At 39.4% G+C, this 16,232-nt stretch overlaps 1 protein-coding gene across 3 annotated transcripts in view; it reads left to right on the top strand.

Moving 5' to 3' along the window:
- RhoGAP100F (Rho GTPase activating protein at 100F) overlaps positions 1-16,232 on the top strand; it is a 137,802-nt gene that overhangs the window by 29,403 nt on the left and 92,167 nt on the right. For all 3 annotated transcript variants that reach the window (XM_073961248.1, XM_073961249.1, XM_073961250.1), the window contains one exon: positions 14,724-15,339. In XM_073961248.1, the coding sequence (XP_073817349.1) occupies positions 15,253-15,339 (87 nt within the window). In that variant the 5' untranslated portion in view covers positions 14,724-15,252. The remainder of the gene's footprint in view (positions 1-14,723; positions 15,340-16,232) is intronic.

Genomic DNA, 16,232 nt, shown 5'->3' with positions numbered 1-16,232 from the left:
ACATGGCGATTTTGACTTTGCAGATGAAGTTTGATGGGTTATATGTGTTCACAATTTTTGTTCTCTAAGACAAGAGCTACAACTTTGCCTCTGAGATAAATTCAAATTTCCTAACGCTTTGGAAGATAAAGCCCTGACTATATGACCCTTTTTACATCAAAGCCTCAAACCTATGGAGGCCTATAACCGCGAAAGTTGATGAGATAGGGAAAAACGGCGAGACACGTGTCTTCTCATTTTCAGTGTTCTATAACATTGTGGAGTCAGAATATGGTTAATAAAACATGACTCAAAAAATTACACACAGTGATACCTTCCAAAAGGTCTTTTATATAATGAATATTTTTAAAGGGATCTTTTTTCAATGTCGAGCAAATTTAACAAGAAAACAAATTTCAGCAATTTATATTGGATAATGTGACATAAGTGTGGTCAATACAATTATAATTATAATGATAGTGATAATAAATTCAAATTCTTAATCGTTTCTGAGATAAAGGCCCGATAAATACAAAAAACTGCAGTTTTAGCCCGGTTTAGATGAGGCCATAAAACTGAACTGGATCTGGCAGGACAAAACCCTACTAGGGTTTTTGTAGTCTCAATATGTACTTTCAAAAAATGCATACTAGAAGTTTTTTGCATTTTCAGTGTTGCATAGTGTAATAATAATAATAAAAGTTATAATAAACAGATTTATGAGGGAATATTTCTTTTGAAAATGTCTTCTGATAAGCGGAATTCCTATAAGGGAAGTTTTTCCAATGTATTCGTCCGATTTACCGCCTACATTAAATATTTTGAATACGAAAAGATTTGCAATTACAAATGTGCATAAGTAGTTATATTAATGCACATTCATATCTATGAAGTTCTCGCACCCTTAATAAAGAGTGGATAATATTTGATATTTAAAACAAAATTCATGCTAAAACTAACTATTCGGGTATTAATAATCAATATTTGCAGCACTATTACACATTGTCTATGACAGATTATTGGTGGTGGTTGGTGGAGTATAGGAAATATGCAACCACCATCGCCACTACCACCTCTTTGATGCGATAATGTTTTTCTTAGTCATAAAAATCCCAACAAAAACAACACGACAAAAATGTAATGATAACGAAGTGGTATGAGACAGTCTTGCATCCATGACATACTACATCATTCATCCGTTCAACGCCGATATAGCCATGTCCGTCCGTCCGTTCAATACAATGACGATGATGACGACGACGACAACAACGATGATGTCTAGTTTGCCGGAATGCATTATTGGAACGAGGGTGACATATAGGAAAAAACGACAGCAAAAAAACAGGACGGACACATACACAGACAGCAGTTAGTTACACACACGAACGTTCACACCAACACACATACATATGTTAAGGGTTAGAGCTTGTATGTCAAACAAAACAAAAAAAAAAAACGAGTATGAAGTATCGACTGCAGCAATGTTTCGTGTTTTACACTTGCAAGGGTGCTGACTGGGGTTTTGGGTGGGCGCGGTGGTGAGTTATGTCGTTGTTTTGTGCTCAAAACAGAAGTGTCACAGCCATCCAGCCAGTGTCATTCAGTGTAGTCTATCGTAAAACTTTCGTAGGGTGGGTGTTGAGTGGGAATTATTAATCAGCCATAATGTATTAGAATCGATAGAACTTATGAGAGCGTTATCGAAAATTGTTTGTTGTTCACCATCATCAAACATCAACGTTTATCGTCTACATTATTCATACACTTGAAATAAAAGGATTAAATTATTAATAGCTAAAAAACAAAACAAAAAAGGACGAACAAAATATTAATTTAGAAATTATGTCGTCGTTATTTTTTCAGTCATCTAGACAAACAAAGGTCATTCTTGAGGTCATGTAGAAGACGATAAGGAAGAAAATTATCAGAAAAAAAACAAAACAAAATAAATTGAAATTGGATACAAGGATGTCTCGAAGGAAAATTGCCCATGCATTTTGTAAGGTTAAGGGGGAAGGAAATCAAAGTTTTTCTCTCTAAACTTTGTAAGATAACCACAATTGTTAATGCAAATTGGAGAGATTTAATTTAAGATGTCGTTTGATTATAGATTGTGTGTATTAATCACGACCCTCGTCGAAATTTTGAAACTATGTTCCATTAGTAATTAAATTGCATTTAAGTGAATTTCTTTTAATATTCGCGAGAGAGGCGCTTGAAAGAATTGTCCGTTTTAAACATTCTTGATGTACGTTTGGAAGAAATATTACGATTAACAAGATTTCGACCAGAGTTTGGAAGTCGGAGTCGAGTTATTTTTTCGGGCAAAATTTTTCTACATTACAGAAATGTAACATTAAATTCTGGATACCAAAATTTTTCAAAAAGCAAAAACACGGCATGACGAGATTCGATCGAAATCGTTGATCAAATGAAATCGAAGAGTAACCGGTAATCGAACTATGAAAACCTATTAGTTCTTCAGGGAATATTATGAACGTATGTAGATGTAAAAAAATGTGTTTATTTGAAAGCAAGAACTAAGAAACAAAATCATGAATGCAAAATGTAAATATTTGTGGAATTTGTTGAACAATACATTAAATAATAATTTCGGAATGAAATTGTGCTAACAAAATAAGAAAATTATTAATGTTTGCAAACCCTTTTTGATATTGTTGTAACAAAATGCTCATACATCTACCTTAATAATTCTCTCCCAAAATAAATGAGAGAGAATTTGGTGGGTTTTTTGCATTAGCCTATTTGAGAGAATAATTTCTTTGGTAATCAACGGGGGATACTTACTTACTTAGCTGGCCCATTACAGAACATTTGTTCCATAGACCGAACTAAGAAAAGATCTCCAATTCTCTCTGTTTAGTGCTTCGCTTTTTGGAATACCGCGCCATATCATCTCTTCATCCACTTGTTTGCGCCATCTATTCTTTGACCTGCCAATTATGCGTGCATGTGGCTCGAATTTATAAGCCTTTTTAGCGGGTTCATCATCGCTCATTCTTATTATATGGCCCAGCCAACGCAATCGCTGCATCTCGATACGTTTAACTATATTGATGTCGTTGTATAGCAGATACAGCTCGTGGTTCATACGACGTCGATATTCACCGTCAACGCAGATCGGTTCGTAGATCTTTCGAAGAATTTTTCTCTCAAACACGCCAATCACTGCCTTATCTGCTTGCGCAAATACCCAGGCTTCGGAACCATACATCAGCACGGGTAGTATCAGTGTTTTGTAAAGCGTTATTTTTGTTTGACAAGTTGTGGCTTTGTTTTTGAAGTGCTTACTTAAGCCAAAGTAGCATCTGTTGGCCAATACAATTCTTCTTTTTATTTCACAACTGATGTTGTTTGTTGTGTTTACGGTGGTGCCGAGGTATACGAAGTCTTTTACTACCTCAAAATTATAGGAACCAACTTCAACAGTTGGTCCGATCTCAATGGACGCATTGCGCGTCGACACCATCAGCTTTTGACGTTTGCTCTCGTATAACCTTTTCTAGATCACACGAAAGGCTGTATCCTTGCCTGAAACCTCTTTTCGTACAAAACTCTTCGGAGAGGTTCTTTCCTATTTTAACTGAAGATCTTGTGTCAAATAGTCATTTTACAAAGACGAATGAGCTTTGCGGGGATACCAAATTCAGACATTGCTTGGAATACTTTTGAACGTAGCGGGCTGTCGAAGGCTGCTCTCTTGGGTCTTCTCCAGGATTTGCCGCAGGGTAAATATCTGGTCAATGGTGGACTTGCCAGGTCTAAAGCCGCATTGGTATGGTCCAAATATTTCGTTGACCATGGGCTTTAGTCGTTCGCACAATATCCCTGACACTATCTTGTAGGCGATAGGGAGAAGACTTATGCCCCTATAGTTGGAGCATTAAGTCTTATCTCCTTTCTTATGGACGGGACACAGGATGCTCAGGTTCCAATAGTCGGGTACACGTTCTTCCTGCCAGATGGAGCTAACAAGCTGATGTATACACATTATCAGCGTTTCGACTCCGGTTTTAAACAGCTCGGCTGGTAGGCCATCAGCTCCTACTGCCTTATTATTCTTCAGCCGGTTTATTGCTGTCGTTACCTCAACTTGGCTGGGTGGTATACATTCAATACCATCTTCTGGGATTGGATCTGTGGTATCTTCGTCGACTTCGCTATTATTGGATACCAACAGTTTGGAAAAATGCTCTTTCCATAGCCTTAGCACACTATCTGTATCAGTTACCAAATTACCTTGCTGGTCTCTACAGGAGGCTGTGTCATTTCCAAAGCCATCACTTTGATGTTTCACTCTTTGGTAGAATTTTCGGACTTTATTCTGTCTCCTGTACATCTCGATTTGTTCACGCTCCCGCTTTTCCAGCTCTCTCTCTCTTTTTCCTGCGGAAAAGAGGTTTCTCCTCTCTCCTTTTCTCCCTGTATCTCTCTCGTGCGCTACGCGTTGCTACTGATTATAAATTAGCTCTATATGCCGCATTTTTCTCTTCGGTAGCAGTACGACACTCTTGGTCATACCATGGATTCCTTGGTGAAAGTCTCTGGTATCCAAGTACTGATTTTGCGGCTGTTTGCATAACATTGTCCTGATATGTTATCGGGACGAGGAGTGCTTTGATTAAGCAGTTGGGCCAGTTGAGTGGAATATGCTATGGCTATCTGTTGTGATTGCAGCTTACCGATGTCCAACTTCCGTGTTGTGTCTGTTCGCACTTTTTTTTGCTACGTTTAATCTGGTACATACCTTTGCTGCAACATGGTAGTGGTCCGAGTCTATTTTTGCACCTCGGATCGATCGTACATCCAACACGCTTGATGCATGTCTTCCATCTATCACAACGTGATCATTTTGATTTCTTGTTCTTTGATCTGGCGGCCACCATTTCCGTAAAATTTATAATTTTTTGCAAAATCGATCAATGAAGAACTAAATTTTGATGTCCTTGATAAGAAAACATGGTTTTGTAAACGGCCATTTGCCATAAAACTTCTTAAGAAAGCAGATCTTTCAGATGAAGAAAAAAATCTACCAAAAATGTTTCGTACTTTTCTTGGAAAAAATATCATGAACATTTGCTTTTCTTGAGCTTTACAACTGGCGGTCAAACTTCAAGATTCACGAAGCACTTTAAAATGTTGCCTTACATTCAGATTAAAACCTGGTCATGAATTGCTTATAATTTTTTCGTTCTCTCGTCTCATTTTATTAAGTCACAGTAAGAACTTTTAGAAAATTTTGCGCCATTAGCTCCGGAAGTATGGACTTGCCCACAAAGAATGATATCGTTGTATTCAGGACCATTGTTAAAATAATGGGTTAGTAAGGGGTTTTGTAATAAGTAATTTTGTTGGGTATGTGCACTGAGTATGTATGTAGTAGGTATGTGCAGATGTAGTTAGGTTCCGGATCAATCCTGTTTCAAAAAACCCGCCGCCTTGCATACAAGTAGTTTTGAGGAGAGTTGCTTACCAATAAATAGCTGAACTCCAGTTATAACCCCCACATTAGCCAGCTTTTGCACTATCATAACCGTATGGTTTTATGAGGACTTTAATACACAACATGAATTGTGTTATTCGGTCTCAGGTAATAACCGGAGGGGTATAATGATGGATGTGCAGATTGATAGCTGTACGTTTTGCATGGTCACTGATGAGGCCCCTACCAGAATTAACGGAGAATGGCACGGTTTGCCATACCTAAACATCGTGTCACTTGATCTGACAAATGACGTCAAGCCGTCGTTTCTCTTGGGTCATTCTTTTTTCCTTCAACGTCTTCACTAGCAGACTGTTCAACTTCGCCATCTCTGAACGCCGGACTTTCATCAATCATGCGCAAGATAATTGCCCCCAGTTTCAGAGAGTTCCGCTTCAGAGAACTGCCCAACCCTTCTGAAGTTCGGGTACCAAAAAGGTTGTTCCGCTCGCTATAACGTGCTGGTCAAATACTCGAAGTGAGACCAAAGTTCCCAGCAGAGGCGGCGGGACTAGCAACTGAGAGTGATCAGCTTCGTCGAGCCAACACTATTGAACCCAGAATTATGGAGCTAACGCTGGAAGGTTAATAGCATTTAGAGGATGGCATTAGAGGATTGTGGGTAAGGCTTAAGTCACTCTTTAGCCCTGGAAAGAACACAGATAGAACCTCAGTCATGTTTGGCGCTGGTTACGCTGACTTATTCGAGGAGGTGCGTAAATTATTTTAACAACAATTTGTCGAGTACTCCGGGAGTGACAGGGGAGTGAAGAGTAGCACGTCGCATTAGATCTCTTCCGGCCGAGTAGGAATCGCCACAATTTACAATGGATGATGTTGCAAATACCATGAGGAACGCGTTAGGTATGTCGATATATGAAGGCATATCCATTGTAATGTTCAAACAGATGGATGAAGTGGGGGTATAGTATCTCACGAAAGTTCTCAACGAGTCGCTAGCCAGCCACATCGTAACCGAAGCCTGGAAAATTTCCAGGGATGTCCCGTTAATGAAGCCAGGCAAGGGTGCCAGTAAAGGTGAATCGTATCGTAATCGATTTCGCGTTTTAAGCTTTACTCCTTCCTACCATCAGAAATAGCTTTACAATTGCGGATCATCAGCAGCACAGCACTGCACAGCAATGCACAGCGAGGGCTCAACCAGAACAAGCCGTGCGATGTGACAGTGTTGTTGGCGCTCGAGTTACTAAAAGCCATTGAGGGGTTTTCAAGGCATCGAGTTGAATAACCTCCGCATAAATAATTTTATGTGGAACGCCAATAGTATGCGGAATTCAGTAGTCAAATAGCGAGTTCGCCAGACGTCATTGAAATCGTTTCCAATGCGGATGACTATAAGATCATGGGGTCGAGTACTTTCCCTAATGTCATTTGCGGAAAGCTGAACACCTATTAATTAGATCTTACCGTTTGAAATATGTATCAGCCTTTAAGTCTAGGCCACCTCTATTCAGCACATGGACTGGGGAGTAGAACATAGAGTTGAATGTCCTGGTCGATGGTAATAGAATTCGGGCCACTAACTAACCCCAAAATTCTAGTGGGCACATTCGACAGTATGTTCACGTCGTCCACGCATGCCAGATCTATCTGGGTTAAGCTGAGATGTAGAAACAAAGCCTTCACGTGTTTAGCTGGCAGTACTTGGGGTGCAGATAAAGAAACATTGTTGACCACATATAACGAGATAGACCTGATCAGTGGTAAACTATGAATAGTTTACACGAAAGGCTGTCTCCTTGTCTGAAACCATTTTTGATATTAAACTATTCAGAGAGATTCTTTCCTATTTTACATGAGGATTGGGTATCAATTAGCATTATCCTATAAAGCCTAATAAGGCTTGCAGGAATACCAAATTCGGACATGGCTTAGAATACCTTTGAATATATAGAACTGTCGAAGGCTACTTTATTCTCTACAAAAATATGGTAAGTGTCGATCTGCATATCTTGGGTCTTTTCCAATATTTTCCGCAGAGTAAATATCTGGTCAATGGCAGATTCGCTAGGACTAAAGCCGCCTTGGTATATCCCAATTATTTCGTTGACCACAGGCTTTAGTCGTTCGAACAATATCCCTGACACTATCTTATAAGCAATAGGGAGCAGACATATGCCCCTATAATTAGAGCACACGGTATGTCCTTCTTTCTTGTGGACGGACGCAGGATGCTTAGGTTCCTGCCGAATGGTGCTAATTAGCTGATTCATACACTTTATCAGCGTGCCGCCTCCGGTTTTGAACAGATCGCCTGAAAAGTCATCGGCTTCTGCTGCCTTATTATAATTCAGCCGGCTTATTGCTGTCTTTACCTCATCTTGACCGGACGGTATACATTCAATACCATCTTTAGAGATTGGATCTGTGGTATCAACGTGGTATTGGATACCAACAGTTTGGAAAAATGCTTTTTCATATCCTGACCACACTAACTGTATCACTTGCCAAATTACCTAGCTGGTCTCAATGGGAGGATGTGCCTGTACCAAAGCCATCAATTTGATATTTCACTCTTTGATAGAATTTTCGGACTTCATTCTGGCTCCTGTACATCTCGATTTTTTCACACTCCCGCTTTTCCATTTCCTCCTTTTTTCTGCGAAAAATACGTTTCTCCTCTCTTTCCTTTTCTCCCGATAGATCTCTCTTGCTCTACGCGTTGCTACTGATTATAGAGTAGCCCCTATGCCACATTTTTTCTTCCGTAGCAGCACAACACTCCTTGTCATACCATGGGCTCCTTGATGGAGGTCCTTGAGATGCAAGTATGGATTTTGTGGCTGTTTGCATGGAATGGGAAATATTTTGTAATTGTGCTGGTATGTTATCGAGACGAGGAGTGCTTCGTTTAATTAATTGTTCGAGTTGAGTGGAATATGCTGTGGCTATCTCTTGTGATTGCAACAACTTCCGTGTTGTGTCTGTTTGTATTTTATTTGCTAGATTTAATCGGGCACGTACCTTTGCTGCAGCAAGGTGGTGATTCGAGTCGATGTTTGCTCCTGGGAACGATCGTACATCCAACACGCTTGATGACTGTCTTCCATCTATCACAAGGTGATCAATTTGATTTTTAAACGAACGAATTCTTAAATCTGTTAACCACCATGTTTTTGCCGCTGCGGATTTTCCGACTATTGCACCAACGAATTTTGGCTTTTAAATCGCCTAGAATATTTTCAATGTCGTGGGCAGGACACCGGTAATATGTGCTTTAAGTGCTCGTAAAATATATCTGAGGTCTGCTCGTCCTTGTCTTCAGTGGTAGCATGAGTGCAAATAAAACTCATGTTAAATTTTAGCTTTTATCCGAATTTTAGCTTAGTTTTTCATTCACAGGTGTGAAGCTGGATACCAAATGTGCTAACCTCTGACTTACTACATATCCGCAATCAAATTCATGCTTTGTGACATGGCAGCTACAATACAATGCGTCATCTTAGGTGTTGTTGTGGCGGGTTTCCCAATCAATCGTATTTCCTTGTCTGTAAAGAGTCCGAACATTCCAGGTGCAGATTCGCAGATCATGGTATATGAGTATAATAACATGATCTGCGAATCTGCACCCGGTTTACTTGTCATGAATAGTAACATACACATGTTTAAATTACTCTAAAACTCAACCAAATATAATATTCATACATACATACATACATACATACATACATATGTAAAATTAAATTACGAACGTTAACCTATTTCAAAAAACACAACAGAACCTCCCAATGTTCATTGAGTGTAGTAAAATTTTATTGACAACTTTTTATGATTGCAGTACTGGTTATTGCTACAACAAAAACCGAACGGAATGGCTATTACATTTCATTACAAAAAGGACACATACCGTACTCACAAGTCCTAATATCGATGCAAATGCATTGCAACAACAACAAGAACGAACTGGCCCAGAAGTTCATTTCCTGAACATTGTCTACTTCGTGTTGTTGTGTTTTACTACTGACCATAAAACAACTAGTCATTGAAAATTTAACCTCCTAATAGTTGGGTTTTTTTTTACTAACTGGAATTACATCATTTGGGTCAGACAGTTCGATGAATGCATCATTGCCATCACCATCTCCATCATCATCTCTGTTGGTAATATTGTTGTTGGTTGGTTGCTGGTGATGGCAGAAATGTTACGAGTGACATCAGACCTAGTTACTTATGTATTGGGAATTGTTTGCTTTTCCTTAGATAAATTCTTAGAACTATTGACCGTGACGACGACGGCAACAATGTTGTCTAACTGCTGCTGCTGCATTTACGAATTATTGTTGCATGAGAACATGCACATGGGAGGTATTCAGTGATACATTGTTTTCTAAATTGGCGGAAAATGTTCCAAAGTTGTAAACTGTCATGCAGATGGCTGCGATGATAACATGGTCATGGAATTTTTTTTTGGTTTCGTAGATGATTTTATTCGTTGATGACAAATTGATTATTTTGGATTTGTAACAAAGTAGGAATATTTAGAATCTGATAGGCTTTTCACAAAGTAATAAAAGGACACAGGATATTTTTATGACAATGAAGGCATGTGGTCTTCTATGTGACACCTGCGGGCTTCAATATGATAACCTGTGGTCTTCTGTATGAAGACCTGAGCTCTTTTAAGTGAAGACCTGAGGTCTTCGATAGAAGACCTGAAGAAGACCTGTAGTCTTCTATATGCAGACCTGTAGTCTTCTATATGAAGACCTGTGGCCTTTTAACTCTATGAAGACCTGATATCTTCTGTAGTGAAATTCTGTAACTCATTTTTTGAGTTACCGACAAAAATCGGTAACATTAAAAGGGAAAATTATGGATGAAAAGTATCAATAAAAGTTGACAGCACTGTTGCTATCGGTAGGATCAACAACACCTTTATTTTGGTTGTTAACTTACCGAAAAAAATAGTTAATTACCGGAATTATAAGCATTTTAATTTTACCGATATTTGTCGGTAACAAGGAAAAATGAGTTACAGAATTCCACTACTGAGATCCTCTTTATGAAGACCCGAGGTCTTCTATATGAAGACCTGAGGTCTTCGATATGAACAGCGGTGCTCTTCTATATGATTGTCGGAGGTCTTTTATATGAAGTCCTGTGGTCTTCTATATGATGGACGGTGGTATTCTATATGACAAAATTTGGTCTTCTATATTAAAACCTGAGTTCTTATATATATGAAGACCTGTGGTCTTCTGTAAGAAGACCTGAGGACTTCTGTATGAAGACCTGAGGTCTTCTTTATGAAGACTGGTTGCCTTCTATCTGCAGACCGGTGGTCTTCTATATGAAGGCCGGTGTCCTTCTGTATGAAGACCTGAGGTAATCTAAATGAATACCTGAGGTCTTCTATATGAAGACCTTAGGTGTTCTATATGAAGACCTAAGGTTTTCTAAATGAAGACCTGTGGTATTTTATATGAAGACCTGAGGTCTTATATATGAAGACCTGAAGTATTCTATATAAAGACCTGAGGTCTTCTGTATGAAGAACTAAGGTCATATATATGAAGAACTGAGGTGTTCTGTACTGAGGTGTTCTATATGAAGACCTGATGTCTTCTATGTGAAGACCTAAGGTCACATATACAAAGTCCTGAGGTAATCTATGTATATGAAGACCTGAGGTCTTCTAGATGAAAACCGGTGATCTTCTATATGAAGTTCGGATGTCTTCTATATGAAGTCCTGTGGTCTTCTATATGATGGACGGTGGTATTCTATATGGAGCACGGTGGTCTTCTATATGACGACATTTGGTCTTTTATATGAAGACGTGAGGTCTTCTATATGAAGACGTGATGTCTTCTATATGAAGACGTGATGTCTTCTATATGAAGACCTGTGGCCTTTTAAATGAAGACCCGAGGTCTTCTATATGAAGACCTGAGGTCGTCTATATGAAGACCTGAGGTCTTCTATATGAAAAAAATATGTATTTGTGGTTTGTGCGTGCTAACGAGGGTATATACACTTTCATACAGGCAAAATTTGCCTCATCGAAATAATGGTTTTAGACCCAAAGTATGTTTAGACCAAATCCGTTTCAGACAATTTGGAGTTGATTTAGCAATGTGAGTCCGTCTTTCTGTCTGTCTGGTTGTCCAGTGCGTACGATAACTTTCGAACGCATCAACCGATTCCAACCAAATTTTGGGTATCGTAATATTTTGCCTAAACTTAGTTTAAGTTCGAAGATGGACCATATCGGTCCACTCCTTCGGGTACCTCCCCCACAAAAGTTCAAAAATGTTCGCAAAAATTGGGGACACGATAACTCTTTGGTCAATACTTTGCACATCGTGAAATGTCTACCAGACCTAGATGAGGTTGCAATTTGGATTCTATCGGTCCACTCCTTCGAGTACCTCTCCCACAAAATTTTGGAAAAGTTCAGTTTCGGACCTGCTCTCGAATCGTTTTGATTTTTGTTGTAACAACTTGTATTTGCTGCCCCGCATACGACGGTACAAGTTTTATCAGGGGCAAGTTTGTTGTGGGAACGACAGGCTTGCTACTGCAGGGAGCTAGTCACACGTGCTTGAGTACAACTAAGTATTCGTAGTCCGCCAACTTACACGGGAGTGTACAGAGTGTTGGGAAGTATTTTTGAGAGCTCCCCCTTTGTGCGGTGGCTAATACATTCAGTCCACCTTTGAGTGTTGTTCCACTCCACATTCGGGTGTTGTTCCACTCCACCTTCGGGTGTTGTTCCACTCCACCTTCGGGTGTTGTTCCACTCCACCTTCGGATGTTGTTCCACTCCACCTTCGGGTGTTGTTCCACTCCACCTGCGGGTGTTGTTCCACTAGTCAGTACTCGTAGTATACTGTAGAGGTTAATTTAGAACTAACAATAACTAACCGCGACCCGAACAACCGAACCGAGTGCTGAATCACCGAGTGGCCGAACCCCTACAACACGAGTGTCGAGAGCCCGAGCAACCATACGAACACAGAGTGGCCGAACAGCAACAATACGAATCACCGAGTGGCCGAACCCCTAACACCGAATCACCGAGTGGCCGAACACATACGAACTCCGAGTGGCCGCACATCTACTACACGAATCACCGAATGTCCGAACCCTGAACACCGAATCACCGAGTGCCCGAATACATACGAACGCTGAGTAGCCGAACATCTACAACACGAGTCACCGAGTGGCCGAACACATACGAACCCCGAGTAGCCGAACATCCACAACACGAATCATCGAGTGACCGAAGACATACGAACCCCGAGTAGCCGAACATCTACAACACGAATCGCCACCTACAGCCGAACTGCGAATCACCGAGTTCCTGATTATCTTCAGAGCGCCAACTACCGAATGGCGTATCACCGCGTTCGCGACCATCATCAAATCATTTACTGAATCCAAGTAGCCGATCCCCAGCCAATTATCCTTCTTATCGTATTTAAACATCAGTAGATTATAAATTAGTTTTACATCAATAAATATCCGATTAAACCCCCCAGGAATGGAAGATTACTCGTCTTATTATTCCGTAAGGTTTAGTGGGCGACCCTGGACATGACTAAGTCTACCCCAGCCTACGACAAAACCACGTTACAAAGTCCATACTTCCTGAGAAAATAGCAGAAAGTTGCAAAAAATCCCTATGACACTGTGCGTAGTGGTTGGAGCGCAAGATAACTCTCGAACGGATCTGCCGATTCTGTCCAAAATTTTTTCAAAATTTAGACTAAGTGTAAAGATAAGCTATATCGGTCCACTCGTTCGTTCCCCCACAAAAGTTCAAAAATGTTCGGAAAAATTGTGATCACGATAACCCTTGAAGAAAGTGACCGATTTGGTCTTACTCTACTTTACACATCCTAATATATCAACCATATATAGATCAGGGTCGAATATGGACTATATTTGTCCCTTCCTTTGAGAACATCCCATACAAAATTTAGGATAAATTCACTTAAAGACCTGCTCTCGAAAGACTTTGATTTGTGTTGAAGCAACTTGCATTCGCTGTCTCAGTTAAGACGGTAAAAAGTTTTTTTCAGGGGCAAGTTATACTTCTTGAGAAAACAACCCGAAAGGTGTAAAAACTCCTATGGTACCATATGTAGTGGCTGGAGAGCACGATAACTCTCGAACTGATCAACCGATTTGGTGCAAAATTTGGCTTTCCGTCATATTTTGTTCAAACTTAGTTTAAGTTCGAAGATGGGCAATACGGGTCCACAACTTCCGGTACTTCCCGCCAATATTTAAAAACATGTCACTAAAATGATATGCACTGTATCTTTTGAACGGGGCAACCAATTTGGTCCAAACTTTGGATCTCCTAATAACCCATACCGGTTTTCTCCTTAGGATACCTTCCCCATAAAAGTTCAACATTTGTGTCTAATTGGAGTTTAGGGTCGGTCTGTTCGAAGATCTTTTGGAAATATACCGATGCTGTTCTTTGTGGTCCTGTTTATAGAGATATTATGCTTTCCGTGGACAAGTCAATGCATCCTGGCATAATGGCACAAAATTTATACGATGACCCACAAATGGCAGATATCTATCGAAAAGATATGACTGCCATAATGGACTATGTCAGTGCATTGCTTCAAGTACCTCCTCCGCAACACTTTTGAACTTTAATCCTAATCCACATTTCTGTCGGCAAGTTCAAATGCTCAAAAAGGGCCACAAAAGTCTGAAAAGATCCTAAATAGATTCGATCTGTCCGTAGATGAAAGTTTCAATTTACATAGGCTTAGGGTATACATATATCTATCGGCAAAGCCGACTGCTACTTTTTTACTTGTTTCAAATAAAAGTATTATACAAGACAGTTTGTTTACATTACATTGTAATGGGTAATTTGGGGTGTCTCAAATTGTTATTGTACTGAGAAACCGATGATTAAAACATTAGCTTGTTTCACGTTTTTGTTTTAATTATATCTCTGCAAACTTGTTCCTTCTGTTATAAGGTGTACAGATTTACGAAATTATCCATCCCAACACCGAGGACTTCAACATCATACGTTATTAATTTCAAGTCTGTTTTAAAATATATTAATGAGAATTACAGAATTGTGGTCATTGTTAATAATCAAAAATTTGACATGCATTCTTAATTAATTTAAATATTTTCTTAATACAAATACACACAGTTACGCATACATATGTACATGCCTTTAAATATTTACTTAAGCTTTATGGTTTATTTATTTTTTTAATTTTTTTCTTCCTTGCAGATATACACGCAGCAGCAGCAACAACAACAAGAACCGCATTCAATCATTCAATGCAACGTGATGTCAACAACGAATCAGTGGATCATTTACCAAATCTGAGAACAGGCAACAAAAACTACAATTTTACAATCAATGGAAACTAGGCCTGCTAAAGAAATGACAACCAAAATCTCCAACTATCTTCACTGATGTAGGGCTGTGTGTTGTTGTGGCTACGCGGTAATTTTAACTTTCCCCACCCCACACCCATCAGTAAGCTAACCAGTCAGTAAGTCAGTCACCACATACACATACGTAGTATGTCATGTTCGCAGGAGAAGTTTTTTGAATGTATTTCGTCGTTGGTGGTCATAATCGATGGACTAGTAAAATTGCAACAGCCACACATACATTCACATATAGCAGCAGCATCAGCACACAAACACATGTATCATCATTAATGCAGCTCAACTCAACATTGTGTACAACCGAAACGTGCCACAAATACGCCGTCGTGTCGTCGTCGTCATCACGTTACCAACACCACTAAATGCAGTGGAAGAAGAAGTTTACTCGATTGAAAGCAGCTACAGGACATTCGCGTGCGCGAAGAATGCTTTGTTGTGGACGAAGAAAGGTAAGTGAAATTGTCAAATAGTCAAATCATTTTAATTAAAAGCGAAGGCGTACTTTATGACTTTGACACCCCACCCACAAAACTGCCAATAAACCATAAGGCCAGGCAGAACAAATAAAAAATCCTGCAAATATTTGAAACGAGAAAATATCTTTAGAACAAATCTATCCTAGATCCTAGAAGATTAGAATTCTCGCATAAGACGACATGAGAGTTGAGTAAAGGAGGTTATAGACAACTACTGTTCATCCTTGTCAAGCATATTTGGGAGGGTTTTTTTGTTTTGTTGTTATGGTGCATCACCATCGTCCGGCCTTGTATTACTTAGAGAATATGATGTGGTGTTGTGTGTTTTCTGTGTACATTTAGTTTTGATTCCGTTTAGTTGTTAATGCATCCAAATCTCTGTACAAGCTCAACCGCATTCAAAAACGAAACAATCACACATACAAACAAACATGTGTAAGACACACTAGTTCACAAGAGCGGGCACACAATAGAACTTCCCACCCGCCAGTCACTACAAGTGTACAAGGATTTGGGTCAACTTTGTTAGAATTTCCTCATTATAGGGATGCATGTTGTACCTACCCATGATGCATCTGACATATGAGCGAATAACTCTGACTGACTCAATGAATGGATGAACAAATGTTTGTACGTATGTATGTATGTGAGTGCGTATGTTTGTGTCGTGTAAATACATATAATAGAGGACGCTTGAAATGTAGCTGCTGCTGCTGTTTCTGTTGCAGCCACTAAAAGCAAAACGAGTTCAACTATTCTAATGTTTTATTCATATCAAATATTCGTCATAAGATTGCCTTTTAAAAGAACATACATACACACTCGCACACACACACATACATAAAAAAACAAAATCCAAAAAATGT

Source organism: Musca autumnalis, unplaced genomic scaffold (genome assembly GCF_047663935.1).
Source record: "Musca autumnalis isolate F117 unplaced genomic scaffold, ASM4766393v1 scaffold_1, whole genome shotgun sequence".
Taxonomy (NCBI): Eukaryota; Metazoa; Arthropoda; class Insecta; order Diptera; family Muscidae; genus Musca; species Musca autumnalis.
The sequence above is the reverse complement of the archived record's forward strand: the minus strand, read 5'-3'. Positions and strand labels throughout refer to the sequence as shown.